This window comes from Macrotis lagotis, chromosome 2 (genome assembly GCF_037893015.1).
Source record: "Macrotis lagotis isolate mMagLag1 chromosome 2, bilby.v1.9.chrom.fasta, whole genome shotgun sequence".
NCBI lineage: Eukaryota > Metazoa > Chordata > Mammalia > Peramelemorphia > Peramelidae > Macrotis > Macrotis lagotis.
In genome coordinates this window covers 19,334,592-19,356,314 of record NC_133659.1, presented here as the reverse complement: position 1 = coordinate 19,356,314, position 21,723 = coordinate 19,334,592, and the positions used below count along the sequence as shown (strand labels likewise).

Sequence of the window (21,723 nt, the reverse complement as noted above, 5' to 3'; positions counted from 1 at the left end):
ACATCTGTATTATGGGCAGAATTCTAATTGAATGAGTTCATAGAGCCATTTGAACATGTTGAATTCTCTGTCTCCAATCTTGTACCCATCTGAGTGCCAACAGCTCTATAGCCATATTATTCTTGTCAAGGCTATTCATATGGCTAAACATAGAGTAACAGAAACGTGAGGGATCTCAGAGGATTTAATCAACCAGGACCTAAATTGAAATCTGTTGTTCCCAGTTACATCTGAAAAACTTGAAGGAAGAGAAAACCACTTCTTGAGAAGCCTTTTTGACTTTTGCTAGCACTACCTGATGGTCTGCAATCTTTCATCAAAATATAATTTGCCTCTTTGCAAATTCCACCCATTCTCCATGGCTTCATATCTAACTGATATTGGGAGAGAATATGTTAGGAGGAAAGAGAATATCTATTGATCATTATTCTGCCTTCTAGGACCAAGAAAAATAACTCTAAGCCCTTTCCATCTGTTTCTTGAATCTGGGTTTGTAAATAGCAATATGGTATAGAGAATAAAAGACTAACTTTGGAGTCCAAGAAGATCTGGGTTCTAGTCCCACCTTTGGACTCTGGGTGTCAGAGCTATGATACCATGACCAAGCCCATTAACCTTTTAGTACCTCAGTGGATTTGGGGTCCACTTGACTCTCTGCCATCATACTGCCCATGTGACCTTGGGCAAGCTGCTTATTTTCTTTAGAGCTTAGTTTTCTCATTTGTAAATTAGAGGTTAGACTAAACGATCCCTAAGTTTCCTTCTGATTTTAAATCTAAGATACTCCAGGTTTCAGAGCAAGCAGTTGCCAGTCTGTATTAAGAGAAGGCATTTCCTAACAGCAATGAAATTGCAGATCTGGACCCTCCATTAGAATTCAAAGTCCTTGAAGACAGGGATGATTATTGTTGGCTTTCTTTATATTCCAAATACTTAGTATAGTACCTGTTCCTGAGTAGGTGCTTATTAACTGATCCCCCAATTGTTATTAAATAAACTAACCATTAGATTGATTGGAGTGGAAAATTATGACTTGGATTCAGAAGACCTAACTTCACTACTTAATAGAACTTAGCTCAGCTCATGTCAACTTTTTGAGCCCCAATTTACTCACTTATAGAACAAGGGTGATATATTCACCACCTTGCCCACCAGGTCTTCCTGACTTCAATTCTTGCGCTCTCTACGCTATGTTATACTGCTTCTGAAATTCACAGTCTTACTTGGGAGATAAGGTTGACCTACCCGAGATATTGTGAAGCTCATCCACAAAGTATGGACTGATACTGAATAGTGTGATGTTAATGTTTAAATATTGTAGAAGTTTAGACAGATTCATTAGATTTGTAGCTGAGAAAGTCCTTAACAGAGGAAGGGAGAATTTAGTTGTACTTTAAAGGAAGGTAGCATTTAAGTGGATTTAGAGCAGAGGAAGTTGGGGCGTGAATGGGAATTGAGGAGACTAAGGCAGAGAAAGGTAAGGTCAGAGAACCTCCATGAACTTCAAATCTAAACATGAAACTGAATAAGAATGCCCTCTATCCAAACTCCAACAAGGGGTTATCCATCTTCTTGAAGACCTACAGTGTTAGGAGCCTGCTCCCTCCCAAGTCAGGCCATGATATTTTGTGATGACTATTTAGACATTTTCCTGCATAGAGTCACCTCTTCACAACTTTTCCCCGTTGTTCCTTGTTCCAGGACCAAGCAGACCAAGGTTAATCCCACTTCTTCATGATGGAACATTTGATATTTGATGACAATTCTCATTTCTCTGCATGAAATTTCTTCCTTTCCTGGTGAAACTTGCCCATTTCCTCCACTACAGGCTCATGGAGTCATGAATTGTCCAAGGTCCTAGAAGTTTAGAGATTGAACTGGACTTAGTTCTTGGTTCTCCCTGTTGTTCAGTCAGCCCCTGTTCTCTTTAATGAATAACATCCCTCACAGTCATATGGGCTTTCTCTAAAGTTTCCCTTTTAAAACAATGCTTCAACTCTGGTAAATCCTCCTAGACCCTACTCCATTATCTCTTAGTCAAATATGCCCATTATGACTCATTTCATAAGGTGTCTCAATTTAGCAGGCAACTTATAAACTCCCCATGGTAGGCTAAATACCATTCTAGAGACACAAAAACACTGATGTCCCCTTCTCACGAGACATTTTCATTCTAATGGGAGAAACAACTTATAGAGAGATGAGTAAATATAAAATGAGCTGAGAGAGGCAGCATGGCTTAGTGGTTAAAGTGAGTGTGAGGAAGACCAGGTTCATGCTTTGCCTCTGCCCTCATGCTAACTGGGTAACCCTGGTCACTGCCTTTCATGGGTCTGGGTAGCTCTCTGACTGAAGGTACAGGGCAGGTAGCAATCTGTATTGTTGGAGGGAGTTTCTTCTCAAAGAATTCCATCCATATACAACCAGAAGAGGAGAAAAGTATCTCAGCCAATAGGTAATGATTATGCACCTTCCAAGTATTTGATAGGAATATGTAGCCAGAAATAAAGAGGGAAGGATAGACTCTGTACTCATGAGGCATACATTTTTAGATGGAGACAAGAAGTACCACATATGGAGAAGCTCCTGGTCTATCTCCTCTTACCTTACTGTGTTTATTGTGGTTTGCTTCTCTAGGACCAGTTTCAGAATCAATCACAAACACATAGAACCAGACCTGAAAGGGACCTAAGAGGTCACTGTACTCAGGAGTCCTCCACCTGGGATCCCTGAATTTTTTTCTTTAATAATATACCTATTTCAATGTAATTGGTTCCCTTAGTAATCCTATATAATTTTTTTTACACATTCAAAAACACTTCTGAGATAGGGTCTATGGTTTCAACAGCCTGCTAAAGGCTGTTGTGACACAAAGTTTGTCTGATCTAGGTCATACATGAAGTACCATGGGTAGGTTTTTGAATCCAGTTCCACATCTAACCATTGGATCCAGATGGCTCTGGAGGAGAAAAGTGAGGCCAGTGACTTAGCACAGTCAAATTCACTCAAATTAAACTTATTTGCATGTTTTGTGGTTTTCTCCCTGATATCATTATTTTCTTTGTGAATGAAGGACAAATATCATCATCAACAACAACATAGAGGCTGCTCCATCTGTTCTCTAGGTATATGGACCTAGAACTTAAACCTGGGATGGTTCTCAGAGGTTTTCTCCTTTCCTCTTTACCCATCTTCTCCTTCATGGACCAACCACTTATATTAATTTTTAGAAATGGGGAGCATGAGATCCAGAGGTCTAATGAGTTGTCCAGGGTCATAATCTCTTCCCCTCCCCTCTACCGGTCTTTACAGACAAGAAGTTTGAGGGAGGCCCAGAAGAAATGACTTCTTCAGGAGGAACAAGTGAATTGGTAGTGCCAGTTCTACTTTGGGAGGGGATACTAATGAACTTCCATCTTCTGGGTTGCTTTGCCTTTTTCTTTTTATCTATTTTAATTAATAAAGAAAGCATTTCAATTGCATGGTATAATAAAAAAGATGACACATGAAGTTGCAAATCTATTATGTATAACATGCTATTCCTTTTAAATATATAAAACTGTCATGCAAATTTCTTTTTGCTTTTCTCTCCTACTTCCATCCTAGAGATGGATGCTATTAGACACAAATATGTATATAAATGTAAAATCATTATGTATGTAATTCTATTTATTAGTCCTTTCTTTGGATACAGATAGTGTCTTCCTTCATATATCCTTTGTAGTAAATTTCAATATTTATTATCATTAAAATGACTTATTTACTCAAAGTTGTTTTTAAAACAATATTGCTGTTATCATACAATGTTTTTTTCTCATTTCACACTTCATTATCTTATTTGTCTATCCATGTTTTTCTAAGATCATAATTTCTTAGAGAACAGCAATATTTCATGATAATTATATATCACAACTTGTTCAGCCATTGCCAGTTGACAGGTATCCCCACCATTTTAAGTTCTTTGCCACCACAAAGAAAAGTGTTATGAACATTTTAGAATATATAGTGTTTTTTTTTCCTTTTTCCTTATCATTTTTGGAAGTAGACCAAGTAGTGATATTACCAGATCAAAGGGTATCATCAATTTAATAATTCTTGGGGCATAATTCCACATTGTACTTCCAAATGGTTGGATAACTTCAATTCCACCAACAATGAATTAGCATCCCATGATTTCCCACATTTCCAACATTTGCCATTTTCTCCTTCCATTATTTTAGCTAATCTGATAGATATAAAATGATATCTATTTTAAGTGGCACTTCTTTAAAACATTTTCTAATGATGACAAATTGGTTTACTTTCTTCAACAGCAAACCGTCTGTTCATATCTTTTGAATAGCTCTAGCATGATTTTCAAAAGCAGGATAAAACAATTTTCCTCTGTCCCAGAACAATCTAGGACTTTAAAATAGCTGCCTAGACCTGTATTGTGATTTGAAAAGGGATATAAACCTTTCTAAAGAGCCAAAACTTCAGCAGTGTCATTCCTTGAGGACCTTTTCCATTCTAAATATTATTTTCCCTTTTCATCCTAAATTTGATTTTTCCTCTCACTCAAAAAAGAAAACACATGTAATCTTATCTCTTGTATCAAACCAGGTCATCTCCTTGGAAGGTTTGTGTAGAGACTTGTCAGGTTAGGACAAGATTCTCTTTAACTTTTGAAAAGGGCATAGGGTTACATTAGCTACTTTTAGAGCATCTGCTATGGATTTTGTCTCTGTGGGGAGGGAAGTTCCTCTCCTATGGAGGTTTCATGTAAATCAGATTCATAACTCGGTATGCTTCATGTTCATGCATCCTGCTTTTTTTTTTAAACCTCGGGAGTCCATCTGTATCTCAGGTTTTAGTTTTCTGTTTTCACCTTTATTTCTTACAGCTGTGCCCTCCCCTTTTAAGTCTACCACATCATTGACATTGATAGTCTTGAAAATTCCTGAAAAATAATAGATTTCAGAGAATTAAAAGCAAAATCTTTAAAATAGCAATAAGCTTTCTTTGGTTAGCTAGTCATATTTCATAATCATTCAAGAAAACTTCTTTGCCCATTAATGGTACAAGCATATGTCACCAAACACAGCTCATTTAAGCCAGTGATGTGGAGCTCATTACTCACTGAAGCAACCCATTCTACTTGTAAGCCTCTTTAATGATTTTTTTAAATCGATCCCTCTTCAGTTCTTGTCTAGATTATTGCAATAGCTTTTTGATGGGTCTGCCTCCCTCAAGTCTCCCTGTGTCAATCCAGTCTCTATTCAACCACTAAAGTGGACAGGTCCTATTATATCATTTCCCTTTCTCACATTTTGCTCACTGGATTGTAAGCTCCTAAAGGGCAGGGAGTGGCATTTCATTCTTTTGTTTTGTTTTGTTTTGTATTCCTATTGCTTATCACTGTTCCTTACATGTAGTAGGCACTTAATATGTTTTGATTAACTGCCAGCTATTCAAAGGATGGATTGGAGAGGGGAGTGGCTAGAGGGAGAGAGGCATTGTTTCATGTATTTGGTCCCAAGATTGAGTTGAGTATATACCTGAACATTGGGTAAAAGGCAGCTAATAATTCTTCCTTGTGTGTTATTTTTAATTGTGCAGGTAAATGGTTAAAATTTCTCCCAGTGTTTGAAGTGGAAATTTTTATTGCTTGAGTCATTTCAGGACTAGACTAGACAAGACAAAGACACAGAGAATATACTGTTGCATTGACCCTGGTAGTCAGGAAGGCTGGACCTGATGACCTAACAGGCTTTTTTCTACCTCTGATTCTGATGGGGGGCTGATTCAGAGGCAATGACATCATAGATGAGCTCATTCATCCTGAGAAAAGATGTGAGTGCCAGGCAGGGGCAGCCATCCTCTTTTTTCCACCCTTCCCACTGGTGTTTTCCTCTTCCTGAGTATGTGACATTTTGAGTTGGTTTATGCTGTTCTTTGCCCCTTCTACCTTGTCATTTGTTTTATATTTTTACTCTTTATAACCTCTCATCCAAGTCATCTCTTATTTTTTTCTTCACTTTGTTCACTTTTGTCTCCTTTCTTCTCTGATCTTTTAAAATCCTTTCTTTTTCTGTTATTTTTCTCTCTCTTCTGTTCCCATTTTCCTTCATTTTTTCTCCTTTTCTTTCTTTCCAAATCCTCTTTTTACCTCTTCTCTCATACTCCATCAGTAAATTTGAGTGAAGTTATCTCTGGTGTTTTCATGTATTCTTGTTGACTTTCAAACTTTTTCTCTGGTGTTCAATTTTCAGTGGTGATGATCACAGAGAGTTATATTTGCTGTTAATTACTTTGAATATACTTTCATTATATTTCTTTTTATGAATTTGCTTAACTTATAATATAGTGAAATCATAGGATATGATAGGTAGAAAGGACTTTAGAGGTCATCTCATTCTTATGGTACATATGAAGAAGCTGAGACCCACAAAGGAGAAGTTCCTCAAGGGAATATGTGGCTCATAAATAAAACCAAAGGAAGAGACATCCTAGCATATTGATGCTCCTGGACTTCCAAACCAAAAATAAGCTACTTTATAATTGTCATCATTTTGACACCAAAGTCTCACAGAGCTTAACCCATTGAAGTAAAACCAACAGAGATAGTTATAAGTGTATGTTAACATTTACCTCTTCATTCTTACAGTAGAACATGATTATCACCCAGAGCTTTAATTAAATGGTTGCATTTAGAACACAGATCAAATTTTACTCCTCTAATGCTATTCTATGCAGCATAGAAGACTGGTAGACAAGTTCAGCTTGTACTATGAGGCTGGACTTCAACAAACCCCTTTATAAGGGAATCTAAACAGATTCATAGGTATCAACAGTGAATGCAAATTTAGTATTTAAAACTAGATTGGGACTTTGAAAAATTATAGTCTGATCCTTTCATTTCAAAAATGAGTAAACTCAGACTTGTAGAAATAAAATGACTTTTCCAAAGGCATATAGAAAGTAAGGGAGTATCAGACCTGGAGTCTAATCAGCTAGCCTTAGGCTGATTTTTCTCTTTTGCTTTTTAATTCTGAAATTAATAAGCACCAAATATAATAAATGCACATATGTGCATATATATTTGCATGTATATTAGAACAGAAAAAGAGAATTGTACAGGAACCTGCGGGTTTCTATATCTTGCTTTTCTTTTTAAATGTATAAGATCAGTCTGTAGCTTTTATGGTGTTTTTGTTTGTCAACCATTCTTTTTGGTTTTCCTTCTTTTTTTTCTCCATTTTTACAAAAAGATGCTCCAATGATCTTTTCTTCCTTTTTTTGTCTTCATCTCATTCCTTCCTGATTTCCTTTCTGCTTTCCTTTCTAAAAATGAGGTCTAGGTTCCAGTTCTATTAAAAAACAAACACTGTTATAAATATTTAGGTTCATATGGATCCTTTTCTTTTTTTTCCTTCAATCTTATTGAGGCATCAGCAGTATAACTTAGTCATACACAATTTGGTGACATTTTGGACGTCATTCCAAAGTTTTCTCCAAAATGTCTGGACAAATTCATAGCACCACCCATGTCTGTTGGCTCTCCAATAGTTGCCATTTCCAGGGGTTTTTTTGGTTGTTGTTTTCCTTCTTTGCAGAGATGAGAGGTATAAAGCTGCACCTTCAAGATGCTTTAATTTTCATTGATTTGGAACATTTTAATATATATTTTTAAGTAGGGCATGTTTCTTCCTCTTAAAATTGACTAGTCATAACAGTTGGCCATTTATCTGCTGGGGATCTTAGAAATTGGAATCAGTTGCTTAATATAACTTGTAAATGAGATCTTTAATAAAGGAACTTATTGCAACATTCTTTTTCCTCTCATTTCTATCCTTCCTTTCTAATTTTAACTAAATTGGTTTTATTTCTACAAAATACCTTAACACTTTAAACATTTAATATAATCATACCTATATATTTTATCATTTTTGCATCTCTATCCCTTGCTTGATCATAATTTTTCTTTTATTCATAAATCTAAAAGGTAATTTCTTCTTTGATCCTCTAATGTCTGGATTATATCTGACTAAGTAATGTATCCATTTGGAGCTTACCTTGGTATATGGTGTGAGATGTTGGTTTATACCTAATTTCTGCCAGACTGCTTTTCAGTTTCCCCAATCTCCCCCCGGCCCAAATATCTGAGAGTGTCATTAGGCTTTTCAAACAAGTAGTTGAACTATGTTCTGGTTTTTGCAAGGCAATGGGGTTAAGTGACATGCCCAAGGTTACACAGCTAGGTAATTATTAAGTGTTTGAGGCTGGATTTGAACTCAGGTCTTCCTGACTCCAGGGCCGGTGCTCTATCCACTACATCACCTAGCTGCCCTCTGAACTGTGACCTGAATCCCATTTAAGTTGTCCTTTCCGCAAAGTCCTTTTCATTTATAAATCTTATTCTATTAAGATTATATTCCCGAGGATGATGATGATGATGATAATAATAATTATGAACTCATGAATTTTTATCTTTTATAGTTCCCATTTCATAATCACCATAACCCTTCAAGGAAAGTGGCATTTTTCACATTTTTGTTACCAAATTTTGACATATGGGGAAACTAAAGTTTAGAGAGTTAAGTTACTACCTATCCTTATATCACTCATGAGTAGCAGAGGTAAGATTTGAATATCATGATTTTAAATTCAGTCCTCTATTCATTATTCCCCAGAAAAACTAATTAGCTACTCTCTATGGTAACTCAGCCCTTTTGATAAAGCATCAGTGTTGAAGTTCTAAGGAGGAATATTTTTTCCCTTCCTAAGAATGTGAGGATCTTCTTGGTGAGTTTTGTGGATATAACACAGTCATTTTCTAGTAAATTCCCCTTCACTTCCTGGGGAGCTTTCTCCTACATCAAAGAATAACTAATCAATGCAGCACCTATGTCTGACAATGTAGTCAACATTTCCTCATCAATAATCTTCCACCTCATAAGGAAAAGGTTGAGAGAAATTTTAGGAAATTTGTCTTCCACAGGTCACAGATGTTACAGCTGCAAGAAATAAACCTTTTAATAAGAACTTATCAGGGAAGAAAAGAGAAAAAAAATACTCAATGTGTTCCTGATTCCAGAACCTACACTCTCCATTGTGTTACCAGCTTTCTCTACTTAGATGGCCAAAATTCTTTGCAAAGGAATTATGACCTTGGTGGAAATTAAAAAGAAGCTAATGTCAGCTTGATGAAGACAAAACTGTCTATGAATGAAAACTGTACAGAACTGGGCATGGCTATCTGGATAGTCTGTTCCCCTTGCTTGACAGGGAAGGGGGTCTTCAAGCAGACATTGGATAACCACTTATTGAGGATTCTTTGTGGATGAGTTCAACTAAATAGCCACCATGTACCCATCCAGTTCTCAAATTCTGATATTATAGAACCTCTTGACCTTCATCACCTGTTGCAGAAAGAAAAAAGGGGCCAGTTCAACATTTCTTTTTGGAAAAAGGAGTCCATTCTGCACATCAGGATGGTGTAGCATGAATGGCTTCCATTAAGATTTATAAAGACATGCATCTAAGGAAGAAGAGCCAAGGTAATTGAATTTAGAGGAAGGAATATAAGGGCCATCAATGGATGGAAGCTGCTAGGATGGATTCCAGCCCATTTTCATTAGAAAATATCCCCGAAATCATTTCCTGTCTTTTGGCCCAGAAGCCCCCTCTTGAATGGAATATGGCAGACATTCCTTGGGCTTAGCAGAGACCCAGCCAGCCAGGCCAGGAAGTGAATGAATCCATTTGCCAATTAAAATGAAACCCCTCCAAAGGACCTGCTCACCCCAGACAAAAGAGATTTGTCTTCCTGGCAGTCTCCTTGGCCAGGATTCTTCTTCACTTTGCAATTCTCCAGAGAATAGATACAAACATGCTCTCTGGGAAATGAGGTTGGGACAGAAGGGTTTTCTGCTTTCTCATTTATTCAATGAGCTTGGATTAATTTATCCTGTATATATCTTTTATATACCCAGGTTGTGAGCCCCTTGAGAGCAGAGAATGTGTTTTTTCCCCTTTCTTTGTAAGCTCGATCTCTCTAACATGTATACACTGATGTTTTTCCTTTGTTCTTGAAGAAGACCATGACATCAGGGAGGTGATGTCATGACAAGCACATGATTTGAATTTGAGTGAGGGGAACTGTGCTAAGTCACTAACCTCACTTTCTCCTCCAGAGTCATCTAGGTCTTGGGGTCAGATATGGATCAGGGCAATTGGATATGATCCTTAATGTGAGGATGTTGGGGTTAAGTGATTGTTTGAGGTCACACAGTAAATATAAAATGTTTGAGGATGGATTTGAACTCCCATCCTCCTGACTTCAAGGTTGGTGCTCTATCCACTGTGCCACCTAGTTTCCTTATGGTATACAGTGGGCACTCAATAAATGCTTGAGGTTTCAGAACTCTCTATCACCAACACTTTGTATAGTGCTGTATCAAAGTCATTATCTTCATCCTCATCTTAGCTAGTCTTTACAGAGAGCTTTAAGATTTGGAAAGCACTTTACAATTATGATCTTATTTAATCCTCATAACAATCCTAGGAGATAAATGTGATTATTATCCCCATTTTAAAGATGAGGAATTAAGACTGAAAGGTATGAAGTCAAAGAGCTAGTGTTTAAAGAAAGATTCTAACTCAGGGTTTTTTGACTGCAAGTCCTGCATTTTGTACACTTGACTTTGCTTTGTAAATCTTCAGATACTGTATAAATTATTAATGGATTCTGGTTGACCTGTTGACTTTCTGAGAGACTCTGTTCTTGGTTTTGTGGGACTGTCCCAAGGTCTTATGGGCTTGACTTTGTCCTAAAAGGACCTAACAAGGAGATAAGCTATGGTCAGAAATCATTAGTTATTGGCTCTTGTGCTGCATCTCAGGAAGAAATGAGCTTTTCATTCTCTTGGAAGTACTGAAATCAAGAAATGTTGATATGGATATTGGTATTGGTAATCTTTTACAATTTGCTCTTTATTGAGACATTTTCAAGTTTATTCAAATCAAGTCATTTATGAAGTACTTGTCATGGCATTACCTCCCTGATGTCATGGTCTTCTTTGAGAATGAAAGGACAAGCATCATCATTTATGATAATGATAATAGTAACTAGCATTTATGTTTATATTATACATTAACATTTACAAAAACATTTTTGTGAGTCTTCTCATTTCATCCTTTCAACAACCTTGTGAAGTAGGTGTGATTAATAGCTCCATTTTATGGATGAGGAACCTGAAAATGAATGAGCAGTAGTGACTTTCCCTGGGACATACAACTCGAAAAGGTCTGAGACAGGTTTTGAACTCTGGTTTCTAATGTCAAATCTATCACGATATCACACGCTGTGTGGTTGACCAAGGGGATGCAAACAATCTATCAATCAGTAATAATTTATTAAACAGCAACTATGAGCTAGTCACTGTGCCAACTACTGGAGATTCAAGTACAAAAAAAGAGGAAAGTTCAATCCTTATAATGAGTTTACATTCTAATTTAATCAACTTCACTGATTCCTTTTTGGCTCCATAATTAAATAGAAAACCATGTTTAGTTTTTAAAACCCTTCTTAAACTCTTAGCTTTCCAGTCTTCCAATTTCTTCCACCCCCTCCACATACCTTATAATCCAGGGACATTAACCTCCTTTCTGGGCCATCTGCTTGCTGGACATTTTTACTGACCATTTCCCATGTATGGAGTACCCTCCCTTCTCAGCTCTACCCTGTCCTGACTTTTCAGGCTTCCTCCAAGTACCAGTTAAAACCCTAGCTTCTTCAAAGAGATTTTTCTAGTCCCCATTTCAATCTGTATCTTATTTGTGAATAGTTATTTTTCATATGGTTTCTTCTATAGATTAATAGCTTCTTGAGGCTTGAAATCTGTTATTGTCTTTCTTTGTATTCACAGTGTTTTGCACAGTTCCTATCTTCAGAGAGCTTACATTCTACTGTATGTGCATAGATAAGTAGATGCAAAGTCTATACAAGCCAAATACAATAAGTTTCTGTAGTTTTGGGTGGTGGAAGGACAAATGATGAGGCAGGAAATCATGAAAAAATATGTTTTAATCCTGGTTGCTTGAACTGAACATTAAAGCAAGCTAATTAATTCTTTATCTAATTTGGATCCTATAATCTCTTGTTCCACTTGTAAAAAGTAATACATTAATTTAGTCCTTCATATTTACAGGAACTGGATTTGGGGCAGGTGCAATGATGTAGGAATGGAACAAGCATAAATCTGTTTTCATTGACCTAGAATTGGGTAGAGTTTGTGTGAATCTAAGTCTGTGGGTGCCAGTCTCCTCCCTGCAAAATGAGTAAAAAATACAGAAAGTATTACATTCCCCCCCCCAAATAATTCAGAGATCAATGTCAGTCTGTGTAAAATCTCTATTGGAGTGTCCCAATGATCTGTCATTAGTAATCTGGGGTTCAGCACTTTATCAATGATTTTCATGAAATCACAAAAAAAATCTTTGAAACAAAGAGAGTATAGACCACACACTTTAACACCATCATGTCAAACTTAAATAGAAAGGAGTAAAGGGTAGAGCCAAGATGGTAAAATATAGGCAGCAACCCAAATGACTTCTCCCATCATTCATCTCCAAATAATTTTCAAATAACTCCTCACATGAAATTTTGGAGGAGCAGAGTTACCTAATGGTAAGAGTGAGATATTTTTCCTAGTCTAAGGAAACTTAGGAGATCAGCAGAAGTCTATGAAAATGGGGTGGAGCCAGTCTAGAGTAGGGAATTGTACAAGAGGTTGGTCTTGGAGACAACAGAAGGAGCAGCTGAAGGAACTTTTATCAGACATGGTAAGAGACCAGACAACTGGTCAGGAAGAGTTTACAGCTCTTTTGTTGGCTGGTGCTGGTTGATGCTCATAGGTAACTATGGATCATAAGTAGTTCTGGGTTGCAGAGGCATGAGAGGTATCCTGAGGGCAGAGGGACATACTGGGGGCACGTCACAAGGAAATAGAACTATGGTCATTGTTTCAAAGTGGAGAGGAGCTCTGATACTTGTGGTTAGAGGGGAGCAGGAGGTCTTCCTGGGTGAAAACCAGAATGTGTAGATTAAGAGATCAATGACCACATCTCTCCCTAGATTATGCCACTTTGGAAGCATTAAAATCTTGCAAGCCTCAGAACTAGCTCTGAAAACAACAGCATAAAAAGCCTAAATTTTGGTACAGTACCTCCCAACTCCACTTGAACAGATTCAATTTTAACATAAGGTTTGGTCAAAAAATAGATTGAAAAATGAGTAAGACAACAACAAAAAAGAACTCAGTCATAAAAACTTACTATAATGTAGGGAAGACCAAGAAATAACCCCCAAAGACAATAATGTTGAAATATCTACAAGCAAATCCCAAAGAAAAATGCTAATTGGATGCAAGCTCAATAAAAATTCCAGTAAGAGGTAAAGAAAAAGATGAGTGTTGAAGGAAAAAAATGAGAAAAGAAATGAGGGCAATGCAAGGAAATTATGAAAAGTATATGAACAACAAAACAGTCAAATGAATGGAAAAATAGACAAAAATATGAAATCTCATTAGGAAAAAAATTGACCTGGAAAATGGATTGTGGAGAGCTAATTTGAGAATTATTAAGCTACCTGGAAGCCATAATAAAAAAAAAAAAGAGCTTAGCCATCACTTTTCAAGAAATTATCTTGGGAAATTTCTCTGATCTCTTAGATGCAGAGGGGTACTGTTGAAATTGAAAGAATTTACTAATTACCTTCAGAAAGAGATTCCAAAATGAAAACTCCCAGAAATATTATAGTCAAATTTCCATACTCTCAGGACAAGGAGAAAATGTACAAGCAACTGGAAAGAAACAATTTTAATATCTTGGAACCATAATCAGATTCACACTGGAGTGAAAGGCTTGGAATATGATATTCTCAAAGGCAAAATAACTAGGATTACAACTAAGATTAACTTAACCCAGCAAAACTGAGTATTTGGTGGAAATGGATATTTAATGAAATAGAGGACTTCCCAGCATTCCTGATGAAAAGATCAGAGCTGGATAAAAAAATCTGACATTCAAATAGAAGACTCAAAAGAAGCATCAAAATGAAAATATTAGAGATCAATAATAAGATAATCAATAAACTATTTTTATTCCTTTATGGGAAGATGATAGATGTAATTTGAGAACCTTATCATTTATAAGGTAATTAGTAGTCTATATGGACAGAAGATATGGGTGAGAGTCAATTATGTTGGAATGATCTCAAAGAAATGATGAAGGGGCTGCTAGGTGGCCCAGTAGATAGAACACTGGCCCTGGAGTCAGGAGTACCTGAGTTCCAACCTGACCTCAGACACTTAATAATTACCTAGCTGTGTGGCCTTGGGCAAGCTACTTGACCCCATTGCCTTGTAAAAACCTAAAAAAAAAAGATGAAGTGAGAAAGATGGATGCTTTAGGAGAAGAGGGAAAGGAGCTGTACGATGGGGAAATGTTTCACACATGAAAGATGAATGCAAGGTAGAAGCTTTTATAATAGAGAAGGGAATAGGAGAGTCATATACAGTACTTGAACCTCTCATCAGAATTTGTTCAAAAGAGAGAGGAGTAAGAACACATGCATACATGTATTCAGTTGGGTATTGAAATTCATCTTACCTAATAGGGAACTAGGAGGGAAGTGCATAAGTGATATGGGGGTGGGAGTAAGTATGATAAAGGGGAGTGTGGATTAAAGGAGGTAGTGGTCAGATGCAAAGCTAACTTTTGAAGAGGGACAGGGTAAAAAGAGAGAGAGAAGGATAAAGAGAAGATAATAGAATGGAGGAAGTTAGTAATCATAATTGTTAGTGTGAACTCACCCAAAAAAACGGAAGCATATAGAATGGATTAAAATCTATACCAATGAGACACTTGAAATAAAGTTTCAGAGTTAAATTAAAGTTAAACAGAATTAAAACTAAGGGCTGGAACAGAATCAATTATGCTTCAGTTGAAATAAAAAAAGGCTGGGGTAGCAATCATGAACTCGGAGAAAGCAAAAACAAAAATTTGTCTAGCTAAAATAAATAATCAGGGAAACTACATTTTTTTTACTGAAATATACTATAAACAAGTAATATAAAAAATTTCCAGCACATTTCTTTGACAAAGGCAATATTTTTAAATATGTAGGAAACAGTTTATAAAATTGAGTCCAATTAATAAATGACTCAGTTTTTTAAAGAAGAAACTAGATATCTATAGACACATGAAAAAATGCTCTAATGTAGTATTTTCCCAATGAATATTTCATCAAATATTTCTCACATGGACCTAAAATTTTAACAATTTTTTTAATGAGAAAAGGAGTTGCATAGTCTGTCCTTTCCTATCATCTCTACTTTACCTCCTCAAAAAGGGAAGCAATTTGATGTCAAATGTACATGTAAAGTCATCATTCTATTTTATACATGTGGTTAAAGAAAATAAGTCATCTATCTATGTATCTATCTATATATGTGTCTATCTTTATGGAAAATAAATAATTTTTTAAAAAATGCTTTGATATGCATCCAGATTCAATCAAGCAATTCTTTTCCTGGAGGAGCATAGAATTTTTCAATGTAATTCCTTTGGTGGTCTTGGATCATTGTATTGCTTAGAGAGCTAAGTTTCACAGTGGGCTCATTGAACAGTATTGCTGTTACCATGTACAATGTTCTTCTGCTCACTTCACTTTGAATCAGTTCATATAAGTCTTCCAGATTTATGTGAAAGCAACTCCCCTCTCATTTCTTATAACACAATTGTATTCTATCACAATCATGTACTACAACTTATTTAACCATTCCCCAATTGATGGGTGTCCCCTCAGTTTCTAAGACTTTGCCACCATGAAAAGATGTGTTATAAATATTTTTCTACATATAGAGCATTTTCCTTTTAACTTTCTGGGATACAGATCTAGTAATGGTATTGCTGGGTCAAAGGGAATGCATAGCTTTATGGGCCTTTTGGGCAGTTTCAAATTGCTCTCCAGAATGGCTGGAGCAGTACACAGACACCAAAAATGCATTATGTTCCAATTTTTCCATATCTCTTTTTGTGGCTTATTAGTCAATTTTTCCCAAAAGCTTGGATTTCTGGGTTAGCCAGATATTATATTATTGTGGTCATTTATTACAGTGTATTGTGCACCTAACCTATTCTAGTGATCCTCTATTCCATTTCTTAGCCGGTACCAAATTGTTTTGACGATTACTTCTTTGTAATACTCTAAATCATTACTAATTAAGCGATTGTTAATTAAAACAACTCTGAGGCACTATATCACAACAATAGAAATGGCAAATACTGGGGGGAAATGAAGGAAAATAAGTTCCTAACTATCTCACATGGCTCTGAAACACCCTTTCTTTCTCCTAAAGCTAAAGGTAGAACAGTCCCGAAATGTCTTCATTGGAATAAAGATCTGCTGGGGATCTAACCACTTTGAATTCTCAGCATCAAAATGACTTGAATGATTACTTTTTGGATAATACTTCTTTTTAAACTGCTGATCAAACTGTTCTTTTTACTGGTTGTCCATTTTCAGGCTTTGAACTTAAATTGAGGACAATCTTTCAAGGGTCTTTGGCCAAATTTATCAAATAGGAATTAAAGGGAGATAGCACTCCTCTCTCATTCATTATCCCTTCATTTCTCACATAAATTGTTTAGTTATCATTCCTTTGCAATTAATAACCAAATATTGGAGCACTCTGGCAATGACTCTTTTTTTTTATTTTTGCAAGTTACCATGCCCCCCCCCCCCACAAGGGAAGAGAGATGGTAGTGGAGGGTTCCCAGCCTGCATAAATGCCCACCTGCCTCATTCTCCTCTTGAATACCCCCCAGTCTTATAGCAGAAGCCAAAAGGATGGGTTGGATTGCAGAACATCCTCCCTACCTCCTCTCCTCAAAAAACTGTGAGTCCTTTCTGGGGATGGGAAGGAGAGGCCAAAGAGGCATCCTGCCCTGAGGAGGACACGATAGTTCCTGGCTTGCTCGGATGTTTGTGGCCGCACAGATCTCTCTCCACCCTCTGCTGAACTCTGCAGCTGGCTTTGTTTTGAGTGATATGCTACTCCTGAGAAATGATGTGGTTTTATCAAATAATGGATGTATTCCTTTGAACCTTCTATCCTTTTGATACATTCCAAGCCTTGGGGGTTCACTAGCCCAGCACTGGCATTGGCAAGCAGATACCTTGTCTCCCAGGCCACGAATCTATGGAGCCTCAATAATTGGGGCTTTTATTTTGGAAAAGAGAGGGGAAAGATTCATATTAGATAGTTGTTTACTATCTGTTTTTAGCTCTTTCATTTATTCTGTACTGTATATCTCTAGGGATTGACTTAAATGTCCCCTAGAGCAGGGATCATTAATTCTTTACATTTGTCTCTCCATCACTAAGCATAATGTCTGAGACACAGTGGGTCCTTAATGCTTGGTGGATTATTTAAACAAGGAATCCTCTCTCTCTCTCTCTCTCTCTCTCTCTCTCTCTCTCTCTCTCTCTCTCTCTCTCTCTGTGTGTGTGTGGGGGGGCGGCAGTATTGAAAGGCAGGTCAGGTTCCCAGTCCTCTTTGCCTTCTTGGATAGTGGGGTGCTGCCCTGTAGTGCAAGTCAGGGAGCGGCCAGGCTAGACTTCAATGAGGTGTCATTGCTCAGAGCTCTCTCCTCTGTCTACCAGGGGTGTTGTTATGGACTCCAGCCCTGGGGGCCGTCCAGAGCTGAAAAATCCATCAGTGAGGCCTGATAGACTCTTGGCCAGTCAGGCCTTTGATGACAAAGCACTTGAAGATCATGGGCTCCATCCAAAAAAAAAAAAGCCAGCCTGGGATCACTCACATGTGGGCTGTCAGCGTTTCTGGGGAAAGGAACCCAGGCTCAAGGGAGCAGTCACTTTTCCCTACCCACCTCTTCTCTTTCCTTACATTTTATTTTTCTCTCTTTTTATTTTTCTTTCTTTCTCTCTCTCTTTCTCCCCCGTCTCTCTTCCCTCCCTCTCTCCCTTCCTCCCTCCCTCCCTTCCTCCCTCCCTTCTTCCCTGCCTCCCTCCTTCCCTCCCTCCCTCTCTCCCTTCCTCCCTTCCTCCCTCCCTCCCTCCCTCCCTCTCTCCCTCCCTCCCTTCCTCTCTCCCTTTCTTCCTTCCTCCCTCCCTCCCTTTCTCCCTCCCTCCCTCCCTCCCTCCCTTTCTCCCTCACTCCCTCCCTCCTTTCCTTGCCTCTTTATTCCAGTCTACCTTTTTCATCTGTCACTTTGTGCTATTTCCTATCTTCGTTCTACCTATATCTTTTTTTCATATACTCTCCTTCTCTCTCCACTCCTCCTCTTGCCTTCAAGGAAGTCAGTTCATAGAGGGGATGAGAGCTGGCTTATTTAAAATGAGACAGTGGGTCATAGAATCTTAGAACGGGAAAAGATCCCATTGACTAGATAGGCCAAACAAAAGCTGAATAGGGATTTAGACTTAAGAGAATTTCAAATCAGTTCTTGAATGCACAGACGTTTACCCCAACCATACTTAAAAACGAACTCTCACTATGGCACTTGACACATGTTCCTTCAGCCTTTGAAGAATTTCAGTCTTTCACTCATTTGCCTGGAAATTCACTACTTCCCAATGCAGCCTATATCATTTTGAGACAACTCTCATAATTAACTAGTTTTATAGTTTGCTTTCTCCAATTAAGCTTCATTTTGCATCTTTTCAATTTTACATCCTTTGCTTTTGGTTCTCTCCTCTAGGATCCATCACATCATTTACTCTAATCACTATTTCCAATGCCAACTTTTCTAGAACCTTGGAGAAAACTGTTCTATCCATTTTATCTCTCCAGCCTTCAGTCAGTCCTCATATGGCATGATCTTCAGGGATATCATTGCCACACATATCTTCCTCTGGATGTTATCCAACCTATCAGTGCCTTTCTAAAAGTGTGATGCTAAGACCTAAGCAAAGTATTCTAGACCTAACCAGATCAATACATAATAGACCTATCACTGTTCTCATCTAGAATACTTCTGTTGCTGTTCAGTTATTTACTCATGTTTTTTTCTTTGTGGCATTATGTACCACAGCACACCCCTACTTCTATCAATATTCTCCTGTCTCTCAAAGTCTTCTCAAGTTCATGTTTGTGGCTTCCATAACACTATCATCTCATCTTCTTTTATTCCCTTCTCCTTTTGCCTTTAATCTTTTCCAATGTCAGTCTCTTTTCTGATGAGGCTTATCTTCTCATTATGTGGCCAAAGAATTTAAGCTTCAGCTTCAGTATTTGACTTCCTAGTGAATAGTCTGAATTAATTTCTTTTAGTATTGATTGATTTGATCTCCTTGCTATCCAGAGGATTCTCGAGTCTTCTCTGACACCACAAATTAAGTACATTGAATCTTCAGTGATATAAGCTTTCCTTATAGTCAAAATCTCCCAGCTATATATTACTAATGGAAAAACTACAGTTTTGACTATACAGTCAGCAAGACAACGTCTTTCTCTCTTAATTCAGTTAAGGAATGCAGGAGCTTTTCTCTTAGCCATATCATATTGACTCTCATTAAATTTATTGTCTCTATCATATTTTTTCTCACAGATTGGTGCTTATCCATATCTCCCTAATAGAAGTTTTGTGAAATTGATTATTTGAATACAAATACAGCACTTTTCATTTGTTTATATTAAATTTAATATCAGTACCTTTGTCTCATTGTTCTAATCTTGCAAGATCTTTATGAATGGACACCTGTTCTGTCATCCAGGTTGTTATTCATCCTTCCCATCTTTGGGCAATCTGCAGAAATGATGTGTGTCATTCATGCCTCCATTCATATTTTTTATTTAAAAATTTTTAATAGAATATTGGCTGACATGTCTTTTTATTGCATTTTACTGGGGATCTCCCTCGAAGTTTCTAATAACCCAGCTATTTCCATAGCATTGTATATTTAGAACTGGAAGGAGACCTTAGACATCATCAAATCTACCCCACTGCTTCCAGTTTTACAGGTAAAGAAACTGACACAACTACTCAGAATCTGAGGCAGAATTCCAAGCCAAGGGCTTGTTGATTCATTGACCTACTTTCCTCCCCAAATGAAAATTGGGAACATCTTTACCTGTCTTCAGGCTATAGAAATTTTGTCTAATTTGATTTTTCAAAAATTACATTCAGTTCCTTAGCAGTCAAAATTGCCGTTCTTTTCAGGGCATGGTGGTATATTTTGGCCAGGCTTTCTAATTTCAACTTGAAGGGTTCATCTGCATATCCACCAGCTTCTCATTTAGTTTGGATTTCCATTCTCCGTTTAATATTTTTTCACTGTCCTTCCTGACCAGAAAGTCTTTCTCTTTTCTTTCAACTTCTCTTTCAGTTTGCCTTTTTTATGGCAACCCATGTTTTGGGAAGTCCTTCCTGTTCTTACTGTAGCCAGATGTCTAATGGTGATATGAAAGCAATAGAAGGGAATGGAATCAGTTAAGAGGGACATAAAAAGGGAGGGGACTTGAAAATGGGCAGAGTCTATATTAGCTTGCCAGATGCATTTTTTGAATTTGTGGTTGTTGAAAATCAATCAAGGACAGCTCAGTTTGAACTTGATAGTAAGCTTCTTGAGCATGGTGACCATGTTTTTTTCTTTCCTTTTGGGTGAGTTGGTATATGGAGGAATGTAAAGAATAGAAGGACTTCAGTCTTATCACCAACATTCTTATAGCTCTACCTCCAAGATCCACAGTTGCTAAGGGCTGAAGTATTATTATTATTATTATTATTATTATTATTTTAGGGTTTTGCAAGGCAAATGGGGTTAGGTGGCTTGCTCAAGGCCACACAGCTAGGTAATAATTAAGTGTCTGAGTTCGAATTTGAACTCAGGTCCTCCTGACTTCGGGGCTAGTGCTCTATCCACTGCGCCACCTAGTCACCCCCCATGAAGTATTAATTTCAATAAATGCCTTGCTCTCTATTTTCATGGTCCTTTCATTAGGGAGATCAATTATATTGTCTCTCAGTAGTGAAGTGCTTTTGTTCACTTCGGTTGAGCTGAGGAAAATTATTTAGAAGTATTATTAATAATTACCAAATTTTCTCCTCAGGTGATATGATGGAGTTTCTGTCCCCATCCCTCCCTCTGTCCTTCTCCACTCCCCCCACCCCCCCATTTGAATGTTTTCATTGGCATTGTTGGATTTGAACTGGACTTGATGATTTCAAGCCACAATTGGATATGTTGGGTGTAAAGGTGAAAAAATGCCCTAATTGATCCTGATGTTTCCTAATATTGCATTTGGCAGAACTTGAGAGAGTCTTGCTGGGAGAAGGCGGGCCACTTTTTTGATCTCCCTGACTTCTTATCATGGAAGGCAACCGGTGTCACGACAAGGTAGGGGAATTGCAAGTTGCATCCTGCTTATTTTCAACCATTCTCCTGCCTAAGAAAATGTCTGTGCATAGGCATAGACTGACATTGATATGACTTCTAAAATTCATTTTGACTGGACTTACTATTTGAACATCTGTATGCGATTTCACATAGTTCAGACATCTTGAAACTATCTTAGAGCTTCCACTGTTCCTTCCCCAGCACAACTGTTCTGGGAAGCCCTGGGGTTTGTGTGTGTTCAGCTAGAGCAATTAATTAAGAACTGAATACTTAAGAGTTCTATTCAGGCAGAGTCTGGCCTCAGATGTGATTGACTC

At 37.5% G+C, this 21,723-nt stretch overlaps 1 protein-coding gene across 6 annotated transcripts in view; it reads left to right on the top strand.

Annotated features, from left to right (window-relative positions):
* The window catches only part of FGGY (FGGY carbohydrate kinase domain containing), a 529,413-nt gene that overhangs the window by 44,708 nt on the left and 462,982 nt on the right, over positions 1-21,723 (top strand). For all 6 annotated transcript variants that reach the window (XM_074221311.1, XM_074221308.1, XM_074221306.1 and 3 more), the window contains one exon: positions 21,318-21,406. In XM_074221311.1, the coding sequence (XP_074077412.1) occupies positions 21,318-21,406 (89 nt within the window). The remainder of the gene's footprint in view (positions 1-21,317; positions 21,407-21,723) is intronic.